The 16342-nt window shown below is 34.6% G+C and overlaps 1 protein-coding gene across 1 annotated transcript in view; it reads left to right on the forward strand.

Annotated features, from left to right (window-relative positions):
* The window catches only part of LOC128200600 (lachesin-like), a 128784-nt gene that overhangs the window by 51562 nt on the left and 60880 nt on the right, over positions 1-16342 (forward strand). Inside the window, exon 3 of the mRNA XM_052894541.1 lies at positions 10428-10534. Coding sequence (XP_052750501.1) covers positions 10428-10534 — 107 coding nt within the window. The remainder of the gene's footprint in view (positions 1-10427; positions 10535-16342) is intronic.

Raw genomic sequence — 16342 nt, forward strand, 5'->3', positions numbered from 1 at the left:
TGTTAGTACACCTGTACGCACACTTGGTTTATTATGGTACCCAGGCACTGATTTAATCGCTATTAATACCGGTCTTCAAAAGATTTTGTAATGCCTACTAAACTCACCAAACGACAGGCTCTTGCTTATATTATACGGATATATGATCCACTAGTTTTATTAACACCAATACACGTCAGAAGTTGCGTTCTTTTAGAGTGCGAACTCCATGATTTTTTATGATGTCAGTAAAGTAGCTTATTTAGTAGTAGCTTACTGGCGCTTTATTCATTCTAATAATCATCGAAGCTCATAATTAACTTAACCTCATTTACATCAAGTCAATCACATGACTTCATCCAATTCACAGTTGTCACTCTCAGCTGATCTATTACGTTTTAGTTCATGGATTGGATTACTATGTTCAACAGCAACTGCGCATAAATTCATTTTTATATTTATTGCGATTGCGTAGTTTACGAAAACGAGAAGTTGATATTTCTAAATTAATTAAATTAAATTATTGTATTTGTTCTTTTTTAGATAATTCTATTAATGAAACGGCACTAACTTCGCGTAGACAGTCTAATATTTCAAATATTCTAACGGCGGAAGATTTAAATCTCGCTGAGTCACATATACTACGTCGTAGCCAAGAAGATGATTTTCAAGACAAGATTGCATGCACTGCAAATAATCGGCCACTTAACCTCAGAGTCGTCTCCGCAAGCTGTCACCACATATTGGTCCTAACAAACTTATACATCTCTGGTCGTATTACAGCGGTTTTAGATGTCAATGAAGAAGCTAAGTTTTCTATTTTTTTTAGATGGAAACATCCAAGTATTCTCCTTTAATTCATTATTATCATGTTCGAACTCCTCATGGAAATACGGAAACCATTGTTAACGAGCTTCGACAAAAATACTGGATTCTTGGATTACGCAATGCTGTGCGGTCAATTGCTCACAGCTGGCAGCTCCTTACCAGCGACACTGCAATCGAGATCTAATTCACGCAATAACTGGAGAATTGCTGTATGACTAAGTGACATGTTTTGGAGCCGGTGGGTAAGAGAATATCTCCCCGGTTTACTGCCCCGTCGTTCAAGTTCCAGCTCTACAGCACCAAGTATTTCTATCGAAGATGTTGTTCTTATAGCTGATGGAGATTTACCCCGAGGTACATGGCCGCGAGGTCACGTGGTTGCTCTGTTTCTTGGAAGAGACAATTTTGTTCGTGTGGCTGATGTTCAAACGGTATCAGGAACGTTAAGGCGTCCTTTAAAAAGTTAGTGCCGATAGTTAGAACTGAATAATTACTTTTGTTTAGTTTTCGACTAATATTTTTTGTAAATAATTAATCTTTTTTTTTTCTTTAGTCCTAGACGATGTGCACGACGCACCTTTTTAGTTTCTTTTTAAATTTTATTAAAAAGATGTTCTTTTTATAATTTGAAGTCTGTGTCAGTTTAGGTTTTGTTTTTGCCTTCGCTTTTTTACTCCGTTGGTTTGATATGTATATTTTTTATATAATTATATTATCTTTCTAAAACACCGTGTTTCCATACCAGCATACAGTCCTTTCGCCCATATTTTTGAAAGGACTGTATGCTGGTATGGAAACACGGTGTTTTAGAAAGATAATATAATTATATAAAAAATATACAAAGCAAACCAACGGAGTAAAAAAGCGAAGGCAAAAACAAAACCGAAACTGACACACACTTCAAATTACAAAAAAAACATCTTTTTAATAAATTTAAGAAAGAAACTAAAAAGGTGCGTCGTGCACATCGTCTAGGACTAAAAAAAAAAAGATTACTTATTTACAGAAATTATTATTGAAAACTAAACAAAATTAATTATTCAGTCCTAACTATCGGCACTAACTTTTTTAAGGACGCCTTAATGTTCCTGATACCGTTTGAACATCAGCCACACGAACAAAATTGTCTCTTCCAAGAAACAGAGCAACCACGTGACCTCGCGACCATGTACCTTGGGGTAAATCTCCATCAGCTATAAGAACAACATCTTCGATAGAAATACTTAGTGCTGAAGAGTTCGAACTTGAATGACTGTGCAGTAAACTGGGGAGATACTCTATCACCCACCGGCTCTAAAACATGTCACTTAGTCATACAGCAATTCTCCAGTTATTGTGTGAAATTAGATCTCGATTGCAGAGTGTCGCTGGTAAGGAGCTGCCAGCTGTGAACAATTGATCGCACAGCATTGCGTAATCCAAGAATCCAGTATTTTTGTCGAAGCTCGTTAACAATGGTTTCCGTATTTCCATGAGGAGTTCGAACGTGATAATAATGAATTAAAAGGAGAATACTTGGATGTTTCCATCTAAAAAAATAGAAAACTTATCTTCTTCATTGACATCTAAAACCGCTGTAATACGACCAGAGATGTATAAGTTTGTCAGGACCAATTTGTGGTGACAGCTTGCGGAGACGACTCTGAGGTTAAGTGGCCGATTATTAGCAATGTATGCAATCTCTTCTTGAAAATCGTCTTCTTGGCTACGACGTAGTATATGTGACTCAGCAAGATTTAAATCTTCCGCCGTTAGAATATTTGAAATATTAGACTGTCTACGCGAAGTTAGTGCCGTTACATTAATAGAATTATCTAAAAAAGAACAAATACAATAATTTAATTTAGTTAATTTAGAAATATTAACTTCTCGTTTTCGTAAACTACGCAATCGCAATATAAAAATGAATTTATCCGCAGTTGCTGTTGAACGTAATAATCTAATTCATGAACATAAAGACATGAATAAATTTAATCCATTAAAGTAATAGATCAGCTGAGAGTGACAATTCCGAATTGGATGAAGTGATCTGATTGACTTGATGCAAATGAGGTTAAGTTAATTATGAGCTTCGATGATTATTAGAATGAATAAAGCGCCAGTAAGCTACTACTAAATAAGCTACTTCACTGACATCATAAAAAAAAAACATGGAGTTCGCGCTCTAAAAGAACGCGACCTCTGACGAGTATTAGTGTTAATAAAACTAGTGGACCCGTATAATATAAGTAAGAGCCTGTGGTTTGGTGAGTTTAGTAGGCATTACAAAATCTTTTTGAAGACCGGTATTAACAGCGATTAAATCAGTGCCTGGGTACCATAATAAACCAAGTGTGCGTACGGGTGTACTAACATCACCTTTATCTACTTGAAGTGTATCTAATGACTGACTATGACACAAACTCTTAGGTATTAGTGATAGCGCCCTTGGTTCATTAGATATCCAGTTACGCATCTCAAATCCTGCTTTCTGATGTATATCAACAATATCTGCTACCAAACGAGCAGCTCTTTCCACAGACTCTACACTACTTATGCAAACGTCCATGTGTCCTTGATCAAATGTCCATGATCATGAACGATTACATGGGCCTTTTCAGGAAACTGCTGTTGAATATCATCAGCATTCTTATTTTAATGAACAAAGCTGTAGACGGGCTTGATGCAGCGCCAAAAATCATTAAAGACATACGAAATAATTTCAAAGGTTCATTAGGACTATCGCGCTTTGGAAAACGCTGTGCATCTCGGTCTGCGTTACGAATTTTAACCTGAGGAAACATTTATTTAATGTCACCATTAATCGCGACACTCTCCTCAAGAAAACGCATTAATATATTAAGCAGAGATTGCAAAAGATCTGGTCCGGTTAAAAGTAAATCGTATAAACTAACTCCTTGTGATTTAGCGGCTGCATCATTAATTATTAGCTTTCCACAAAAAGGCCAACCTCGAATCAACCCTCACGCTTTTCATGTCTCATAATATCTATACAGTCGAGACGATATTGCATTTTAAATATATTTTCTATAGACGCATCACTACCTGCGTTACAATCACACACATTATTTACGAAATGAACAACATTCGTTTTACTTGACACAAAACCGAAAAGAACCCAACCCAAAGCTGTTAAAATAGCAACTGGTTGAGACCTAGTTCCCTGTCTAGTCGCAATAGGTACAGATAGATGCCAATTATCAATACCAATTATAATGGTAGGTTTTGCATCATAACATAACTCGTCAGCTATATCTGATAAGTACAAAAAAGTATTAATCTCATTTTTATTAACATAACGATCTGCTAAACCTAAATTACTAATAGATCTAGCTTGTTTGACATCAAAAGTTTTTATTGATTTCCGCCCTTTAATTTGAAAATCAACGTATTGAACTTCCGATTCCTTTGATAAACCACCCACACACTGTATGTCTATTTGTCCCATCTGACCCGTTACTCCTATCTGAGAAGATATTTCAGCATCAATAAAGGTAGCCGTAGATCCGTCATCAAGTAATGCGAAAGTATCAACAGAACCCGATGGACCCGATACTGTGACGGCGACGACCTTTAGTAATGATTTACGAGAAACAGTGGTACTACCTGAAGACGTCTGAGTCACCAATTCTGAACGCGGCTGGTCCGTATTATTGTCTACAGCATGCGAACTTGACTCTCCGGACTCCTGTGTGCTAGCTATGGAATGTGTAAAATTAGAATTATGAAGTATTTTATGATGTTTACGAGAGCAACCGACTATAGTGCAAACACCTTTGACACGACAGGTATTATAATTATGTAAACCTCTTTTTAAACATTTGTGGCATAATTTATTTTTCTTAACAAAATGCCATTTGTCATCAATTGTCAGTGCCAAAAATTTATTACAATTGATTAATGAATGAAATGCTCGACAATATAAACAAGACTGTTTTGATGAAATTTTTGATGAGTTTTCAGCCGTTGTAAGAAGAGATGTTTCGACACAGAAATCGGTCTCGGAAGCTTGCGTGTCGTGTTCCAAACTATCACACACCTTTGCGGCATTTACTCGTTCTAATTTCTTATACCTGTCGAAATTAAAAGTCATGTTAAAATTGAAAATATCAACAATACCGAATTTAGCTTGTACCTCTACCTCTCGATTTAAAAATTCTGCAAGCGTTTCTAGTTTGCTTTGACCACTATATTCGTGGGTAACAGCAAAGTCATACCACCTACTTTTTAACACAATAAGCAATTTTGATAGCACTGCATTGAACAATTCTGGTGATTTTAAATAGTCATTACCATCTAATAGGCGTAATGTCTCAGTGCAATTACGAACTTTACTGGCAAATACTGTTAAGTCCCTATCGTTAGTCAATCTTGACAAAGACCTTACCGAATGAAGTTCTTGTAAAATAATTAACTCTGGTCGTCCAAATCGAACCTCAAGTGCACTCATTACAACTTCTGGGCCAAGGGCGGTAACCAAAAGCTTATCAACGGTTTCTTTTGCCATACCTCGCAATGCGTGGCCTATGCGAGCCAAGTTTTCTATTGGAGAATAAAATGATTGTGTGTCCTGGAAGACACGTTTAAATGAAAGCCACTCCGTAGGGGACTTTCCGTCAAAATACGGAAGCTTCGTATTAATCCCTTTCGGAGGAGCAACAATTTTATCTGTTAATTTACCTACTGCGGACACCAACGCAGATATTGGTGCGATTAAATTAACAGCAGGGGGGTGTGTATTTACCTGTGGATTATTAGAAAATTTTAAAGGTGTAGATTAGTCATGACCATCTAACCATTTATCCACATCTTCATTGCAGCTACGACCAATACTAGCATGATCACTAGATCGGCTGCCTCGACAGCTGGCTGCTTCAATTTCTGCAATTTGTGCATTATATTTCTTTCTCGCCACCTCCAACTCAACGCGGCGACGTGCTGCGGCTGCCTCCAACTCGATCTCAGCGAGCTGTTGTGCGTGTAGCGCTTCCGCTGCAAGCTTCTTAGCACGAACCGTAGCTGATGAGCGGCTGCAGGTCGATGTGCTGTGAGCACTAACTGCGATCGGTGGTACGGTGGACACCGACGCCGAGGCGGCGGCATCAGGGTGCGTTTCCTCTGCCGACGGTGGTAGGGGCAACGCTTTTGCCGTACGAGTATTTGCCGAACACAGTTTACGCGACCCGACCGTGTTTCCATTTTTTTTGAAAATTTCGAATATTGATTCACTGAATATAATAAAATAAGGGAGAAGGACCAAAAATGTGGGCGAAAGGACTGTATGCTGGTATGGAAACACGGTGTTTTAGAAAGATAATATAATTATATAAAAAATATACAAAGCAAACCAACGGAGTAAAAAAGCGAAGGCAAAAACAAAACCGAAACTGACACACACTTCAAATTACAAACAAAACATCTTTTTAATAAATTTAAGAAAGAAACTAAAAAGGTGCGTCGTGCACACCCCCCATGCATGTTATTCCTCTGTACCCTGTAAATTCACGCCATATCCCACCCTTCAAATCGAAACACAGCCATGCAAACAACTGCTTCACGGTAGAAACAAGAATGGGACACGTCGCCTATAGACATGAGCAGTGTTATGAACATAACAGAGTATATTGTTTCGCCCATGATACTCCCCATGCAATGTCATTCCTAAGGACTAAGATGTTATTCCTTTGTACCCTGTAAATTAATGAAGGATGTAGTGAATCTAAAGTGGAGTTTTGTTTATGCTGGGCTCCGGCAAATGTTCACTGCATTATAACACATTAACTTCCTCAAACCTATTGAAGGTCAGTATTAACCATTTTTTTATAGACCAACTAAAAATTTAAACTAAAAACTGAAGTTGATTCCATTTTTAAAATGTCCAAAAAAAATTCATAATCAAAAGTAACAATCCCGAACCCCACACCACTGAATTAGAAAACCCTATTGTAATTTAAATTACCCGAGCAGATTCCCGCAACTTATTACACTAATAGTTTTTTGCGGCTTCGTCCAAGCGAAGATCGTTCAGTCTCATTCCCGTGGGATTATCTTAATCGTGAGTGAGTGGTATTTCGCTTATCTAATGTAGATTAATGTTCAGGTATAAAAATTGTTGCGGCTTTCGCCCTATTTGTTGGGTGCTTATTATGACTGACTAAGCGTTATATACTGGATAGAAGAAATAAAACAATCTATTATATTTATTTATTTATTAAACAAAAGAAATATACAACATTACACAGTACATTGGACCCCGTACCAGACGAACCTGACGACGAATAAGGGATTACCAAAACACGGTGTTTAACAAATATAGATCAGTGAGCCAATTTTACGGAAACAAACATGATAGAATGACATCGTAAACTAATATAAAAGTGCTTCGTGAAAGCATATGCATATAATAAAAATATATATAGTTTAATTACAATAGTCCTTGGTTCCCTTCTTCTATTGACAATGTTCTGAACCGGCTGTCCAAACTGTGCATCCACTATCCTAATAATTCTATAAATATTGCAAATACAAAAGTTTGTAAGAATGGCTGGACGACGGATGGTTAGATCTTTGTTACTCTTACACGCAAAAGCTACTGAACAAATTTCAGTTAAATTTAATACACTAGTAGGTTATATTCAACTTAACTCTTGGGATACTTCATGCCAATTCATGTGAGGGAAACCGCAAGATATATATCGTTCAAGTATAAAAATAGTCTTCCATGTGGCAGAAAGAATATATTTTAAAATTCCTGATCACTGTTAACATTTTAAACAGCTATTATACTTAACGTAGATTAGCCATCGAATAAAAAAGAGAATTCCCAAAAGAATTCATATCTATATTATTATTTGTATTGGGAAACGTTTCTTTTTTTATTAACTCATTTGCCTACTCGGTATATTATTGGAAAACATAATAAATTCTTTGTAGGTAGGTAGTATGAAATGGAAACCAAAATACATGAATGCTCAGAATATTTCTACTTAATCATTTCCTTCAAAGATGTATTTGTACGGGCGGATATTCTTTTGAGAGGACTATTGACAAAACATAATATCATTTATTTGTCGTAAAAGGGAAATGTTAATATTTTATTTTCTGGTTCAGACAGTTTTTTATATATCCAATGATTAACTGTCAAAGTTATATTCATTTTGCATATTGGACTGGCGTTTAAAAATAATCTTCTCGTCTCGAAAATAACACGCATATTATGTTTTACAAATAAAATAGTAACTTTTAATTTTTATTTATATATATTAAACATGGAATTCTTCTATCTTGGCTCTCTACAAATTTTGAATCGAGTCACATTTTTTGGGAAAAAAAATATTAGCTAATCCGAGTGGCGGTGGGTAATTCGATCACCACGTAACGTATGTTCGTAAAATTTGGTCATATCGAGTGCATATTACGTTCTTTATTATTTAAACAATTTATTTATTCTTTATTGACCATATTATAAAAAAAAAATTCGTTTCAAAAGGCAGACCTTGGTGGATTCTCTCCTAGTCCACCAAAAAATTTAATCATAGACTACAGAAGCATAAATAATAAAATATTATAATTCAATACTGGTCATATATATTTTTTTAATTTTCATTCTCACAACACGTCAATAATCACGAAACTCCGATATTGCACAACAAAGCTGAAAAACTGTTTTTAATAAAATCGAAACAGTGCCTCTGTCCCTTATCGACCGGGGCCCTTTACAAAGTGTTGTTATCTGATTTTATCCGCCGAACTTTGGTAATAAACAATGTTTTGCCTGTCATTACGAGGGCCGAACTTCGCGGTTGATTAAAAATGTCAATCCGCGCCGGCTCAGAAAACATCTTTGTGTTTTGCTTCCAAATTCTTCAGGCTTTGTTTCTATCGTTTATTAATGCTTGCTGTTTGGAGGATGGAGGCCGTTATTGTTTCCTCTTTATAAACATCCATAATCTTGAGATTAGATTTTTTGAGTCCCATAGACAAATGACGTTAGACGACACAAGAGTTTAAATATAAAGTGTGCTAGCTACTAAGTAAATTATCTTCTGTAACTATATCAAAATTTATTTTGATAGTTCACCTTATACAACGACTGCCGTCGCCCATGTACGTACGTACACTTGCAATACGATTGAAGTTGCTTGTGCATACAATTCAATTTATTCGATAACAATATTCATAATTATCAACATATCAGCCTTTAACTGTCCTTTTCTGAACTTAAGCATCCCTGTTGGGGGGTTTTGCCAGTAGTTGCCACGCTTGGCAGGCAGGTTGGCAACCGTAGTTAGGCTTTATAGATATTTTAAGGGGAACACTCCTGCCCATACCTCGACCTCCCTTAGTCGATTCTGACAACATCCAAGGGAAAGGAAGGGATGGCCTATTCTATGCCGGGACCACAAGGCAATAACAGTATTACGTTATTTTGAATATAATAAAATTTTAAGACTATACAAGTGCAAAATCACAAACGTACAACAATTGACGGTCCTTTAAATGTTAGAAGTAATATTGTTTCAAAAATTTCCATATTATACCATATTATAAAGAGAAAACTGCAGAAGGGAACTAGATCCATAATCCAGGTGTACGAACGAAGTGGAAGCGAACGGGACCCATGGTTAGTGGTAGAGTGCTACGTACCCAAAAAATGTGGTTCAACTTTTTGCTCTATTAGTTTAATTAGCTGTATTAGTTTCATAATTAGTGTATGTAATTTTGTTATTATGTATGACTTATAATTACTGACACCAACTTGTAGCTATAATTTATGCATACCGCAAAGTCTCTTAGTAACAGTATTGTTTTAATTGTTTTAGTATACATAACTATTTGTATCCTGTATATAAATAAATAAATAATATTAAATTTTTTTTTTCATTTATTTGGGAAAACTAACAGTTACAAAATAAAGAATAATACATAATATTGATCAAAGAAAACATTGAGTAAATTTGCCACCAACACCGTTTACCACAGTTTCGATTCAAATATACTCGTAATACAAATAGCTGATGCAAACAAGAACATTTAAAAATTACATGAATCTTTTAGAGATTAGCTTTTTAAAAGTGCTTGGGCGTTCATTAGTAATATCAACATCATTAAATAAAGCGTTACATGAATTCGCAAGTCTATACAAAGGTGACCTTTTTCCAGAATTTGTACGACAGCGGCTAGTGGCAAAAAGACTATTATAAACAACAATTAGCCCTTTTCAACAGATATCTGCACGACTGACTGATAGAGAACACCGTCTGACATTAAGTCCGTCAAATGTACATAGATAGATAGATAGATATACACTTTATATAGTGTTATGAAACACATAAATTAACAAATGAACTCATACAATCAAATAAGTCACATAATTAGAAAAATAAAACACAAAAGTTAAAATACAATAATATGTTTTCACCATGTGTGTCGCAGTGACCCAAATAAGCCGCAGCTCAGCCATAGTTTTGCTTAAAAGCAAAGCACTGATTTTCAGCTGCAGCCTGAAAATATAACAATATTTTCACTGTATATTAAAGTTTAAATAAATAAATCTTAGAATTCCAAGTTGTATGAAGAAACAATACCGTTTCTTAACCGACATTCTGTATTGTTCGCAGTGTTAACAGAGGAGCCCCGTTTCGCCGAGCCAATACCCAACGTCACCGTGGCACTCGGCAGAGATGCCAGTCTACCGTGCGTGGTGGAGCATCTTGGTACATATAAGGTAAAGGGTAATATTAGATAGATAGATAGATAGATAATTTATTTGCATCACTTACAATACACAAACAGCAACACACACAAATGCATAGTGAAAAAAGATAAAAAAAAAAAAAACATGTATATATATATATATATATATATATATATATATATATATATATATATATATATATATATATATATATATATATATATAGCTGACCCCGTAGACGTTGTTTTACCACTTATTGCGAAATATAAAAATCGCGATTAAAATACAGGGGTTGATCGTAAAACGATGAAAATTTAAAGTTGTGTGTATTTTTCAATGCTAAATTATAATGAATTAAAAATAAAAAAAAAAATGTCAAGAAAATAAAAAAAAAATTATGGGGTGGGTGACCCTTATCATTGACGGGTATGAAAAATAGATGTTGGCCGATTCTCAGACCTACCCAATATGCACAAAAAATTTCATAAAAATCGGTAAAGCCGTTTCGGAGGAGTTTGGTAACAAACACCGTGACACGAGAATTTTATATATAAGATATATATAGATAAAGAAGGCTACCTAATCCTTCTTTATTTTGGGATAAGATATCCTTCTTTGTTTATAAACTATTAAACATTTAATATCAGTTATTTTAAACAATATTTAGCAGCTCAATAACACTAATATGTGTATTTTACATATAACTTATATACTTATATACTTCTGCGAGACAAAAGCTGTGGAACTTGTTTTTAAACGGTTTTTTATTGGTATTATTTTGCATTTATTTTAGGTATATATATATATATATATATATATATATATATATATATATATATATATATATATATATATATATATATATATATATATATATATATATATATACATAATAGTTTATATTACATTTAATTTATATATTATATAATAAATAAATAAGTAAAATTTCGATTTTCAAAATTGTATCACTGTTTAACTGTTAAATGAAAATGTTCTTAGATTTCAATTCGACATATTGATCAATCACTATGTTAGTACTATCAACGTCTATCCTTTTCTATCAATTTATGCGCCGCTATGTACTCACCGGGGTACACTCTGGGGAAATCTGCCCGGGTCGCAACTCGGGGCTGGGGCTCCTTGTACCAACTAAACCGTGGTACTTTGTGAGTTGTTGAAAATTAATGCCACCAGACGTTGCGTTGTGCATATACACGATACAAAATTCAAGACGTTCGGATTGAAACTATTTTTGGTAAGCCACGAATCTAACCGAGACCTATGCAAATGTTTTGTGACATTGTACTCGTAAACATGCAACGTTATCGTGACTTGATCTGTTGTACTTCGAAGTTGGTTTGCATAATTCTTGGATAGATGTCTCTGATACGTCTTTTCATAAAGTACTGGCTTTTAAGGGCATTATTTATTGTTATTTATTCTGTGGATTTGCCCATGTAAATTACTATATAAAGTATCCTATATGTTAAGTTAGGATATAATCTACCCATGTACAAAATTTTATTCATATCCGTTCAGTAGTTTTTGCGTGAAAGAGTTACAAACATACTCTCTCTCTTTCTCTTTGTCCACTTTATTATTGAAGGTCATGTCCTTGAAAGGTGAGGTATAAACTTTCGCTATTATAATATTAATAATAATAATCACAAAATATCACAAAAAATAACAACTTTAATTGTATAATATATATATATATATATATATATATATATATATATATATATATATATATATATGTTAAATTATTTGTAATTATAAAATAGATTTTTTTTAATTGTCGATAATGGAATGGTAACCCCACTCGTGCTATCGGTATACACTAACGGGACGCCAGCGATAGATGATAGGTGGGAATGAAAAGGCAGATCGATTGAATAAAAAAAAATTAGCCCATTGTGACGAATTCACCTATGAATTTTTCATGATGGTTTTCAGGGGAAACCGCGTGGAAGTCAACTTGATAAATAGCTACTAATTAACAATTCCTTCCCCCTATAATGAAATATTATTAAAGGTGATAATCGCGTCACGATTTCATATTCGTTTATTAACTATTTAATATACGCACAATGGCCAAAATAATTTGTTACGATTTAATCACTTAAATAAAAAAAAAAAAAAAAACAATAACAACAAACAACGCAGAAAATTTAAAAGATCTCGGATGACTTCGTAAAATATTAGTACACAACAATTTATAAAAAGAAAAGTGTCATGAAAACACGAGTTCTGAACAATCGGCGTGGAGGCAACTCTCAGTTAGCTTGTTTATTTGTTAATGTGCCACTGGAAAATATGAAAAGTATGAAACTTTTGATTAACTTTCTTGCGGTAAATGAAATTATTTCAAAGAAACCCTTAGCTTTGCGAGACAGATGTATATTTTGTATTATAACATCTTAAAGCCCGACTTGTTTATAGCCCGATAATGACGGTAGCCAGCTATCTACTTTGTTATCTACACTAATATTATGAAGAGGAAAGATTGGTATTTTTGTACGTATGTTTGTAATGAATAAACTAAAAAACTATTTTGCCGATTTCAGAAATTCTTTCTCCATTAGAAAACTACATTCACCCTGAGTAACATAGGCTATATATATAGCTAGAAAAAATTAAGGATCCTTACTAAAACTTTATTAACGTAACTCAAGGTGTAAACAAAATGCTATAAAATATCTTACATCGCGTGCGCTGCAGTAACTATTGGTGATAGAACAAAAGTATGTTCTACAATATTAAAGAAAATATCAATAACTACAAAAAACTTCGCGATACTATACTGCCTAACTATTATCGTTATGTCACAATAAACACTTTTTAAAATGTTGTAAAAATGTCCACCCGTGCGAAGCCGGGACGGGCCGCTTGTCGTATTATGAAACTGTACTAATATTAAAAAAGTAAAGGTGATTTCTTTTTAATGTATGATAATGGAATGGTAAACCCACCCGCGCTATCGGTATACACCTACGGGGCACCAGTGAAGAATGACAGGTGAGGATGAACTAGGTCCGTTAGCCTATCGTGATGAATTCAACAATAATTGTTCACGATGGTTTTCAGGGGGAACCACGTGGAGGTCGACCTAATAGGGTATATTGCTAGCAATGGTGCTGTCAAACTCCGTTGCTAATAATCTCTTTCCCCCCACAGTTAAGGGCTGACATGATGATTAAGGGGGTCATACGATGACTGTTGTTGGACATCAGCAGACTGTTTTATGGTCAGGTCAATCATTCGTTTGTTTACAATTTCATTAACTTCTATTGAAGCAGACTACAGTTGGTCTGTAGCGCTCGCAGATTAATGCGATTTAATTAAACTGAACTGGTTTTTGTTCGTGGTTTATATATATATATATATATATATATATATATATATATATTTATACAACTTAGAATGGCAAACGAGCTGATGGCCCACCTGATGGAAAATGGTAACCGTCGCCTATAGACATGAGCAGTACTATGGACATAACAGAGTATACTGTTTCGCCCATGATACCCCCCATGCGTTGCCATTCCTGAGGGCTCAGGTGTTATTCCTCTGTACCCTGTAAATTCACGCTATATCCCACCCTTCAAATCGAAACACAGCCATGCAAACACAACTGCTTCACGGTTGAAACACGAATGGGACAGAATATATATATTATATATGGTATAGTATATATGTAATATATAGCAGTGAATATAGGAAATAGATTAATTGCCGCTGCTAACTGCCCATAGTAGAAATAAAACATAGATTAATTAATTTATTGGATTTGTTACTAATTTCGTTTAGAAATTGTTTCAGTAATAATTTAATCGAAGCACCTTTTCATTAAATTCTATTCATGTACTTTTATTATTTACATATGTAGGTATATAGAGCTGTTTTTTCTGTGTTATATATTAATTTTTTTTACTAGGTATTATTTAGTTTATCTTTAATTGTACAGTTATTACCCTTATACATTCTACAGTTTTCTTTCAGCTTCCCAAAGGTTGACTGTAAGAGATCCCTTTATGGGATAAGTCCGCCATTGTATATTAAATCATTTACCAGTATTCAATCTGAGTTATGTACAATAAAGATTTTACAATACAATACAATACAATTTTACTTGAAATAAAACTATTTGTATATTAAAAAGCAAAGTGCCATTCGGATCGTGGTAGCTCCCCCTCCTACAACCATCCATCTGCGAAGCGAGAACGAACTGTCATATTCCGCCCCAACAGCAATTTAGTGGGGTCGTTCAAGGGTGAAAACAGCCCGTTCACCCCCTTGCACTGTAACAATTAACTTATTCATGGATGTGCCTACCTAATTATTTATTTTATTTTACGAGGCCTATTATCTTGGTAGAGCCGCGCCGTAAATACCAAGTAACTGGGAGTACCTTAGAATTTTCAAGCACCTAATTGAAAGGGTTGTTTTAAGAAACAATTTATTACCTCTAAGGCAATTTAAATGGAGTATACGTACATATATTTTATGTATATTTCGTACATATTAAATTAACTTTATATGCTAAAATTCGTTTAATTTACAAAGTACAAATATTTTTAGGTACAGTTTTTTTTTTTTTAATTTTAACTGCTTATTTATGCAAACATATATATTAAGAGAATATAGCTGTGTTTCGGTTTGAAGGGTGGGATTTAGTGTGAATTTACACGGCACAGAGGAATAATACCTGAGTCCTCGGGAATAGCAACGCATGGGGGGTATCATGGGCGAAACAGTATACTCTGTTATGTCCATGGTACTGCTCATGTCTATAGGCGACGGTTACCACTTTTCATTAGATGGGCCGTTAGATTGTTTGCCGTTCTATGAAGTATAAAAAAAATATTTATAAATAAAATACAGTTAATTTTTGATGTAACATTTACTATAAAATGTAATAAAAATAAAAGTGGAAAAATAATAATAAACTTTATAAATTTGTTTAAACACGGCACATTCATAAGTTTTATTCTTCATTGGTAAAAGAATGCAAAATTATCTTAAGACATTAGTCAATTAACATTTTCTTTATTTTATTTAAGAAACACACACACACACACGCACGCACGCACTCACGCACGCACGCACTCACGCACGCACGCTACAAGTTACGACTTAGTTTAGGCTCCAGATCTCCCACAAATTACGATACTTTTATTTTGTATGAAGTAAATAATCTATACATTGTAATTTGTGGAGATGAATAAACTAATTTTATAATTTTTTACAAAATTCACATCTCCCCTCTTAAGGAGAGGAGATGGCAAACTAACCCCCGGCAGAAACACAGTCGGCCGGGGTTCAGGGCCCCAGCGAGAGAAACCGGCGTACAATGCGGGCAGAATCTAAGAGCACCGCTTTCTGCATCTTTCCCGGGAGTGAGCCGCCTCGGAATCCCAACCGTCTGAGATGTTGTTCCTGACTGGTTGGGATAAGACCGTTCACCGACAAAACGATTAGAATGATTTCAGTGGACGCCACCCCCCACATTTCACCTCGTGAGCCAGGTCGAGATATTTTCTCTTTTTCTCAGTTTCGGTTTTTCAATTTTATTATTATTATTATATTATTTTACACGGTAAAAATTTCTTATATATCGGCCAAGTATACGATCACTTTTAAAATAAGTTCATATTTAACAATACAATTTATTTATCTTATTATATATTTAAACATACGTAGCTAAACAACTTCTTTCATATTTAACCATTCGGGGAATGTCAGTCAGTACGTACAAGAAGAAGTATGAATTAGAGTGATCAGCCAATAGTTGTTAATGTCATCCTTTTCAAGGGTGGACCGTCAGCTTGTTTACCA

The sequence above is a fragment of the Galleria mellonella genome, unplaced genomic scaffold, assembly GCF_026898425.1.
Source record: "Galleria mellonella isolate WM207_F2 unplaced genomic scaffold, CSIRO_AGI_GalMel_v1 utg213, whole genome shotgun sequence".
NCBI classification, from domain to species: domain Eukaryota; kingdom Metazoa; phylum Arthropoda; class Insecta; order Lepidoptera; family Pyralidae; genus Galleria; species Galleria mellonella.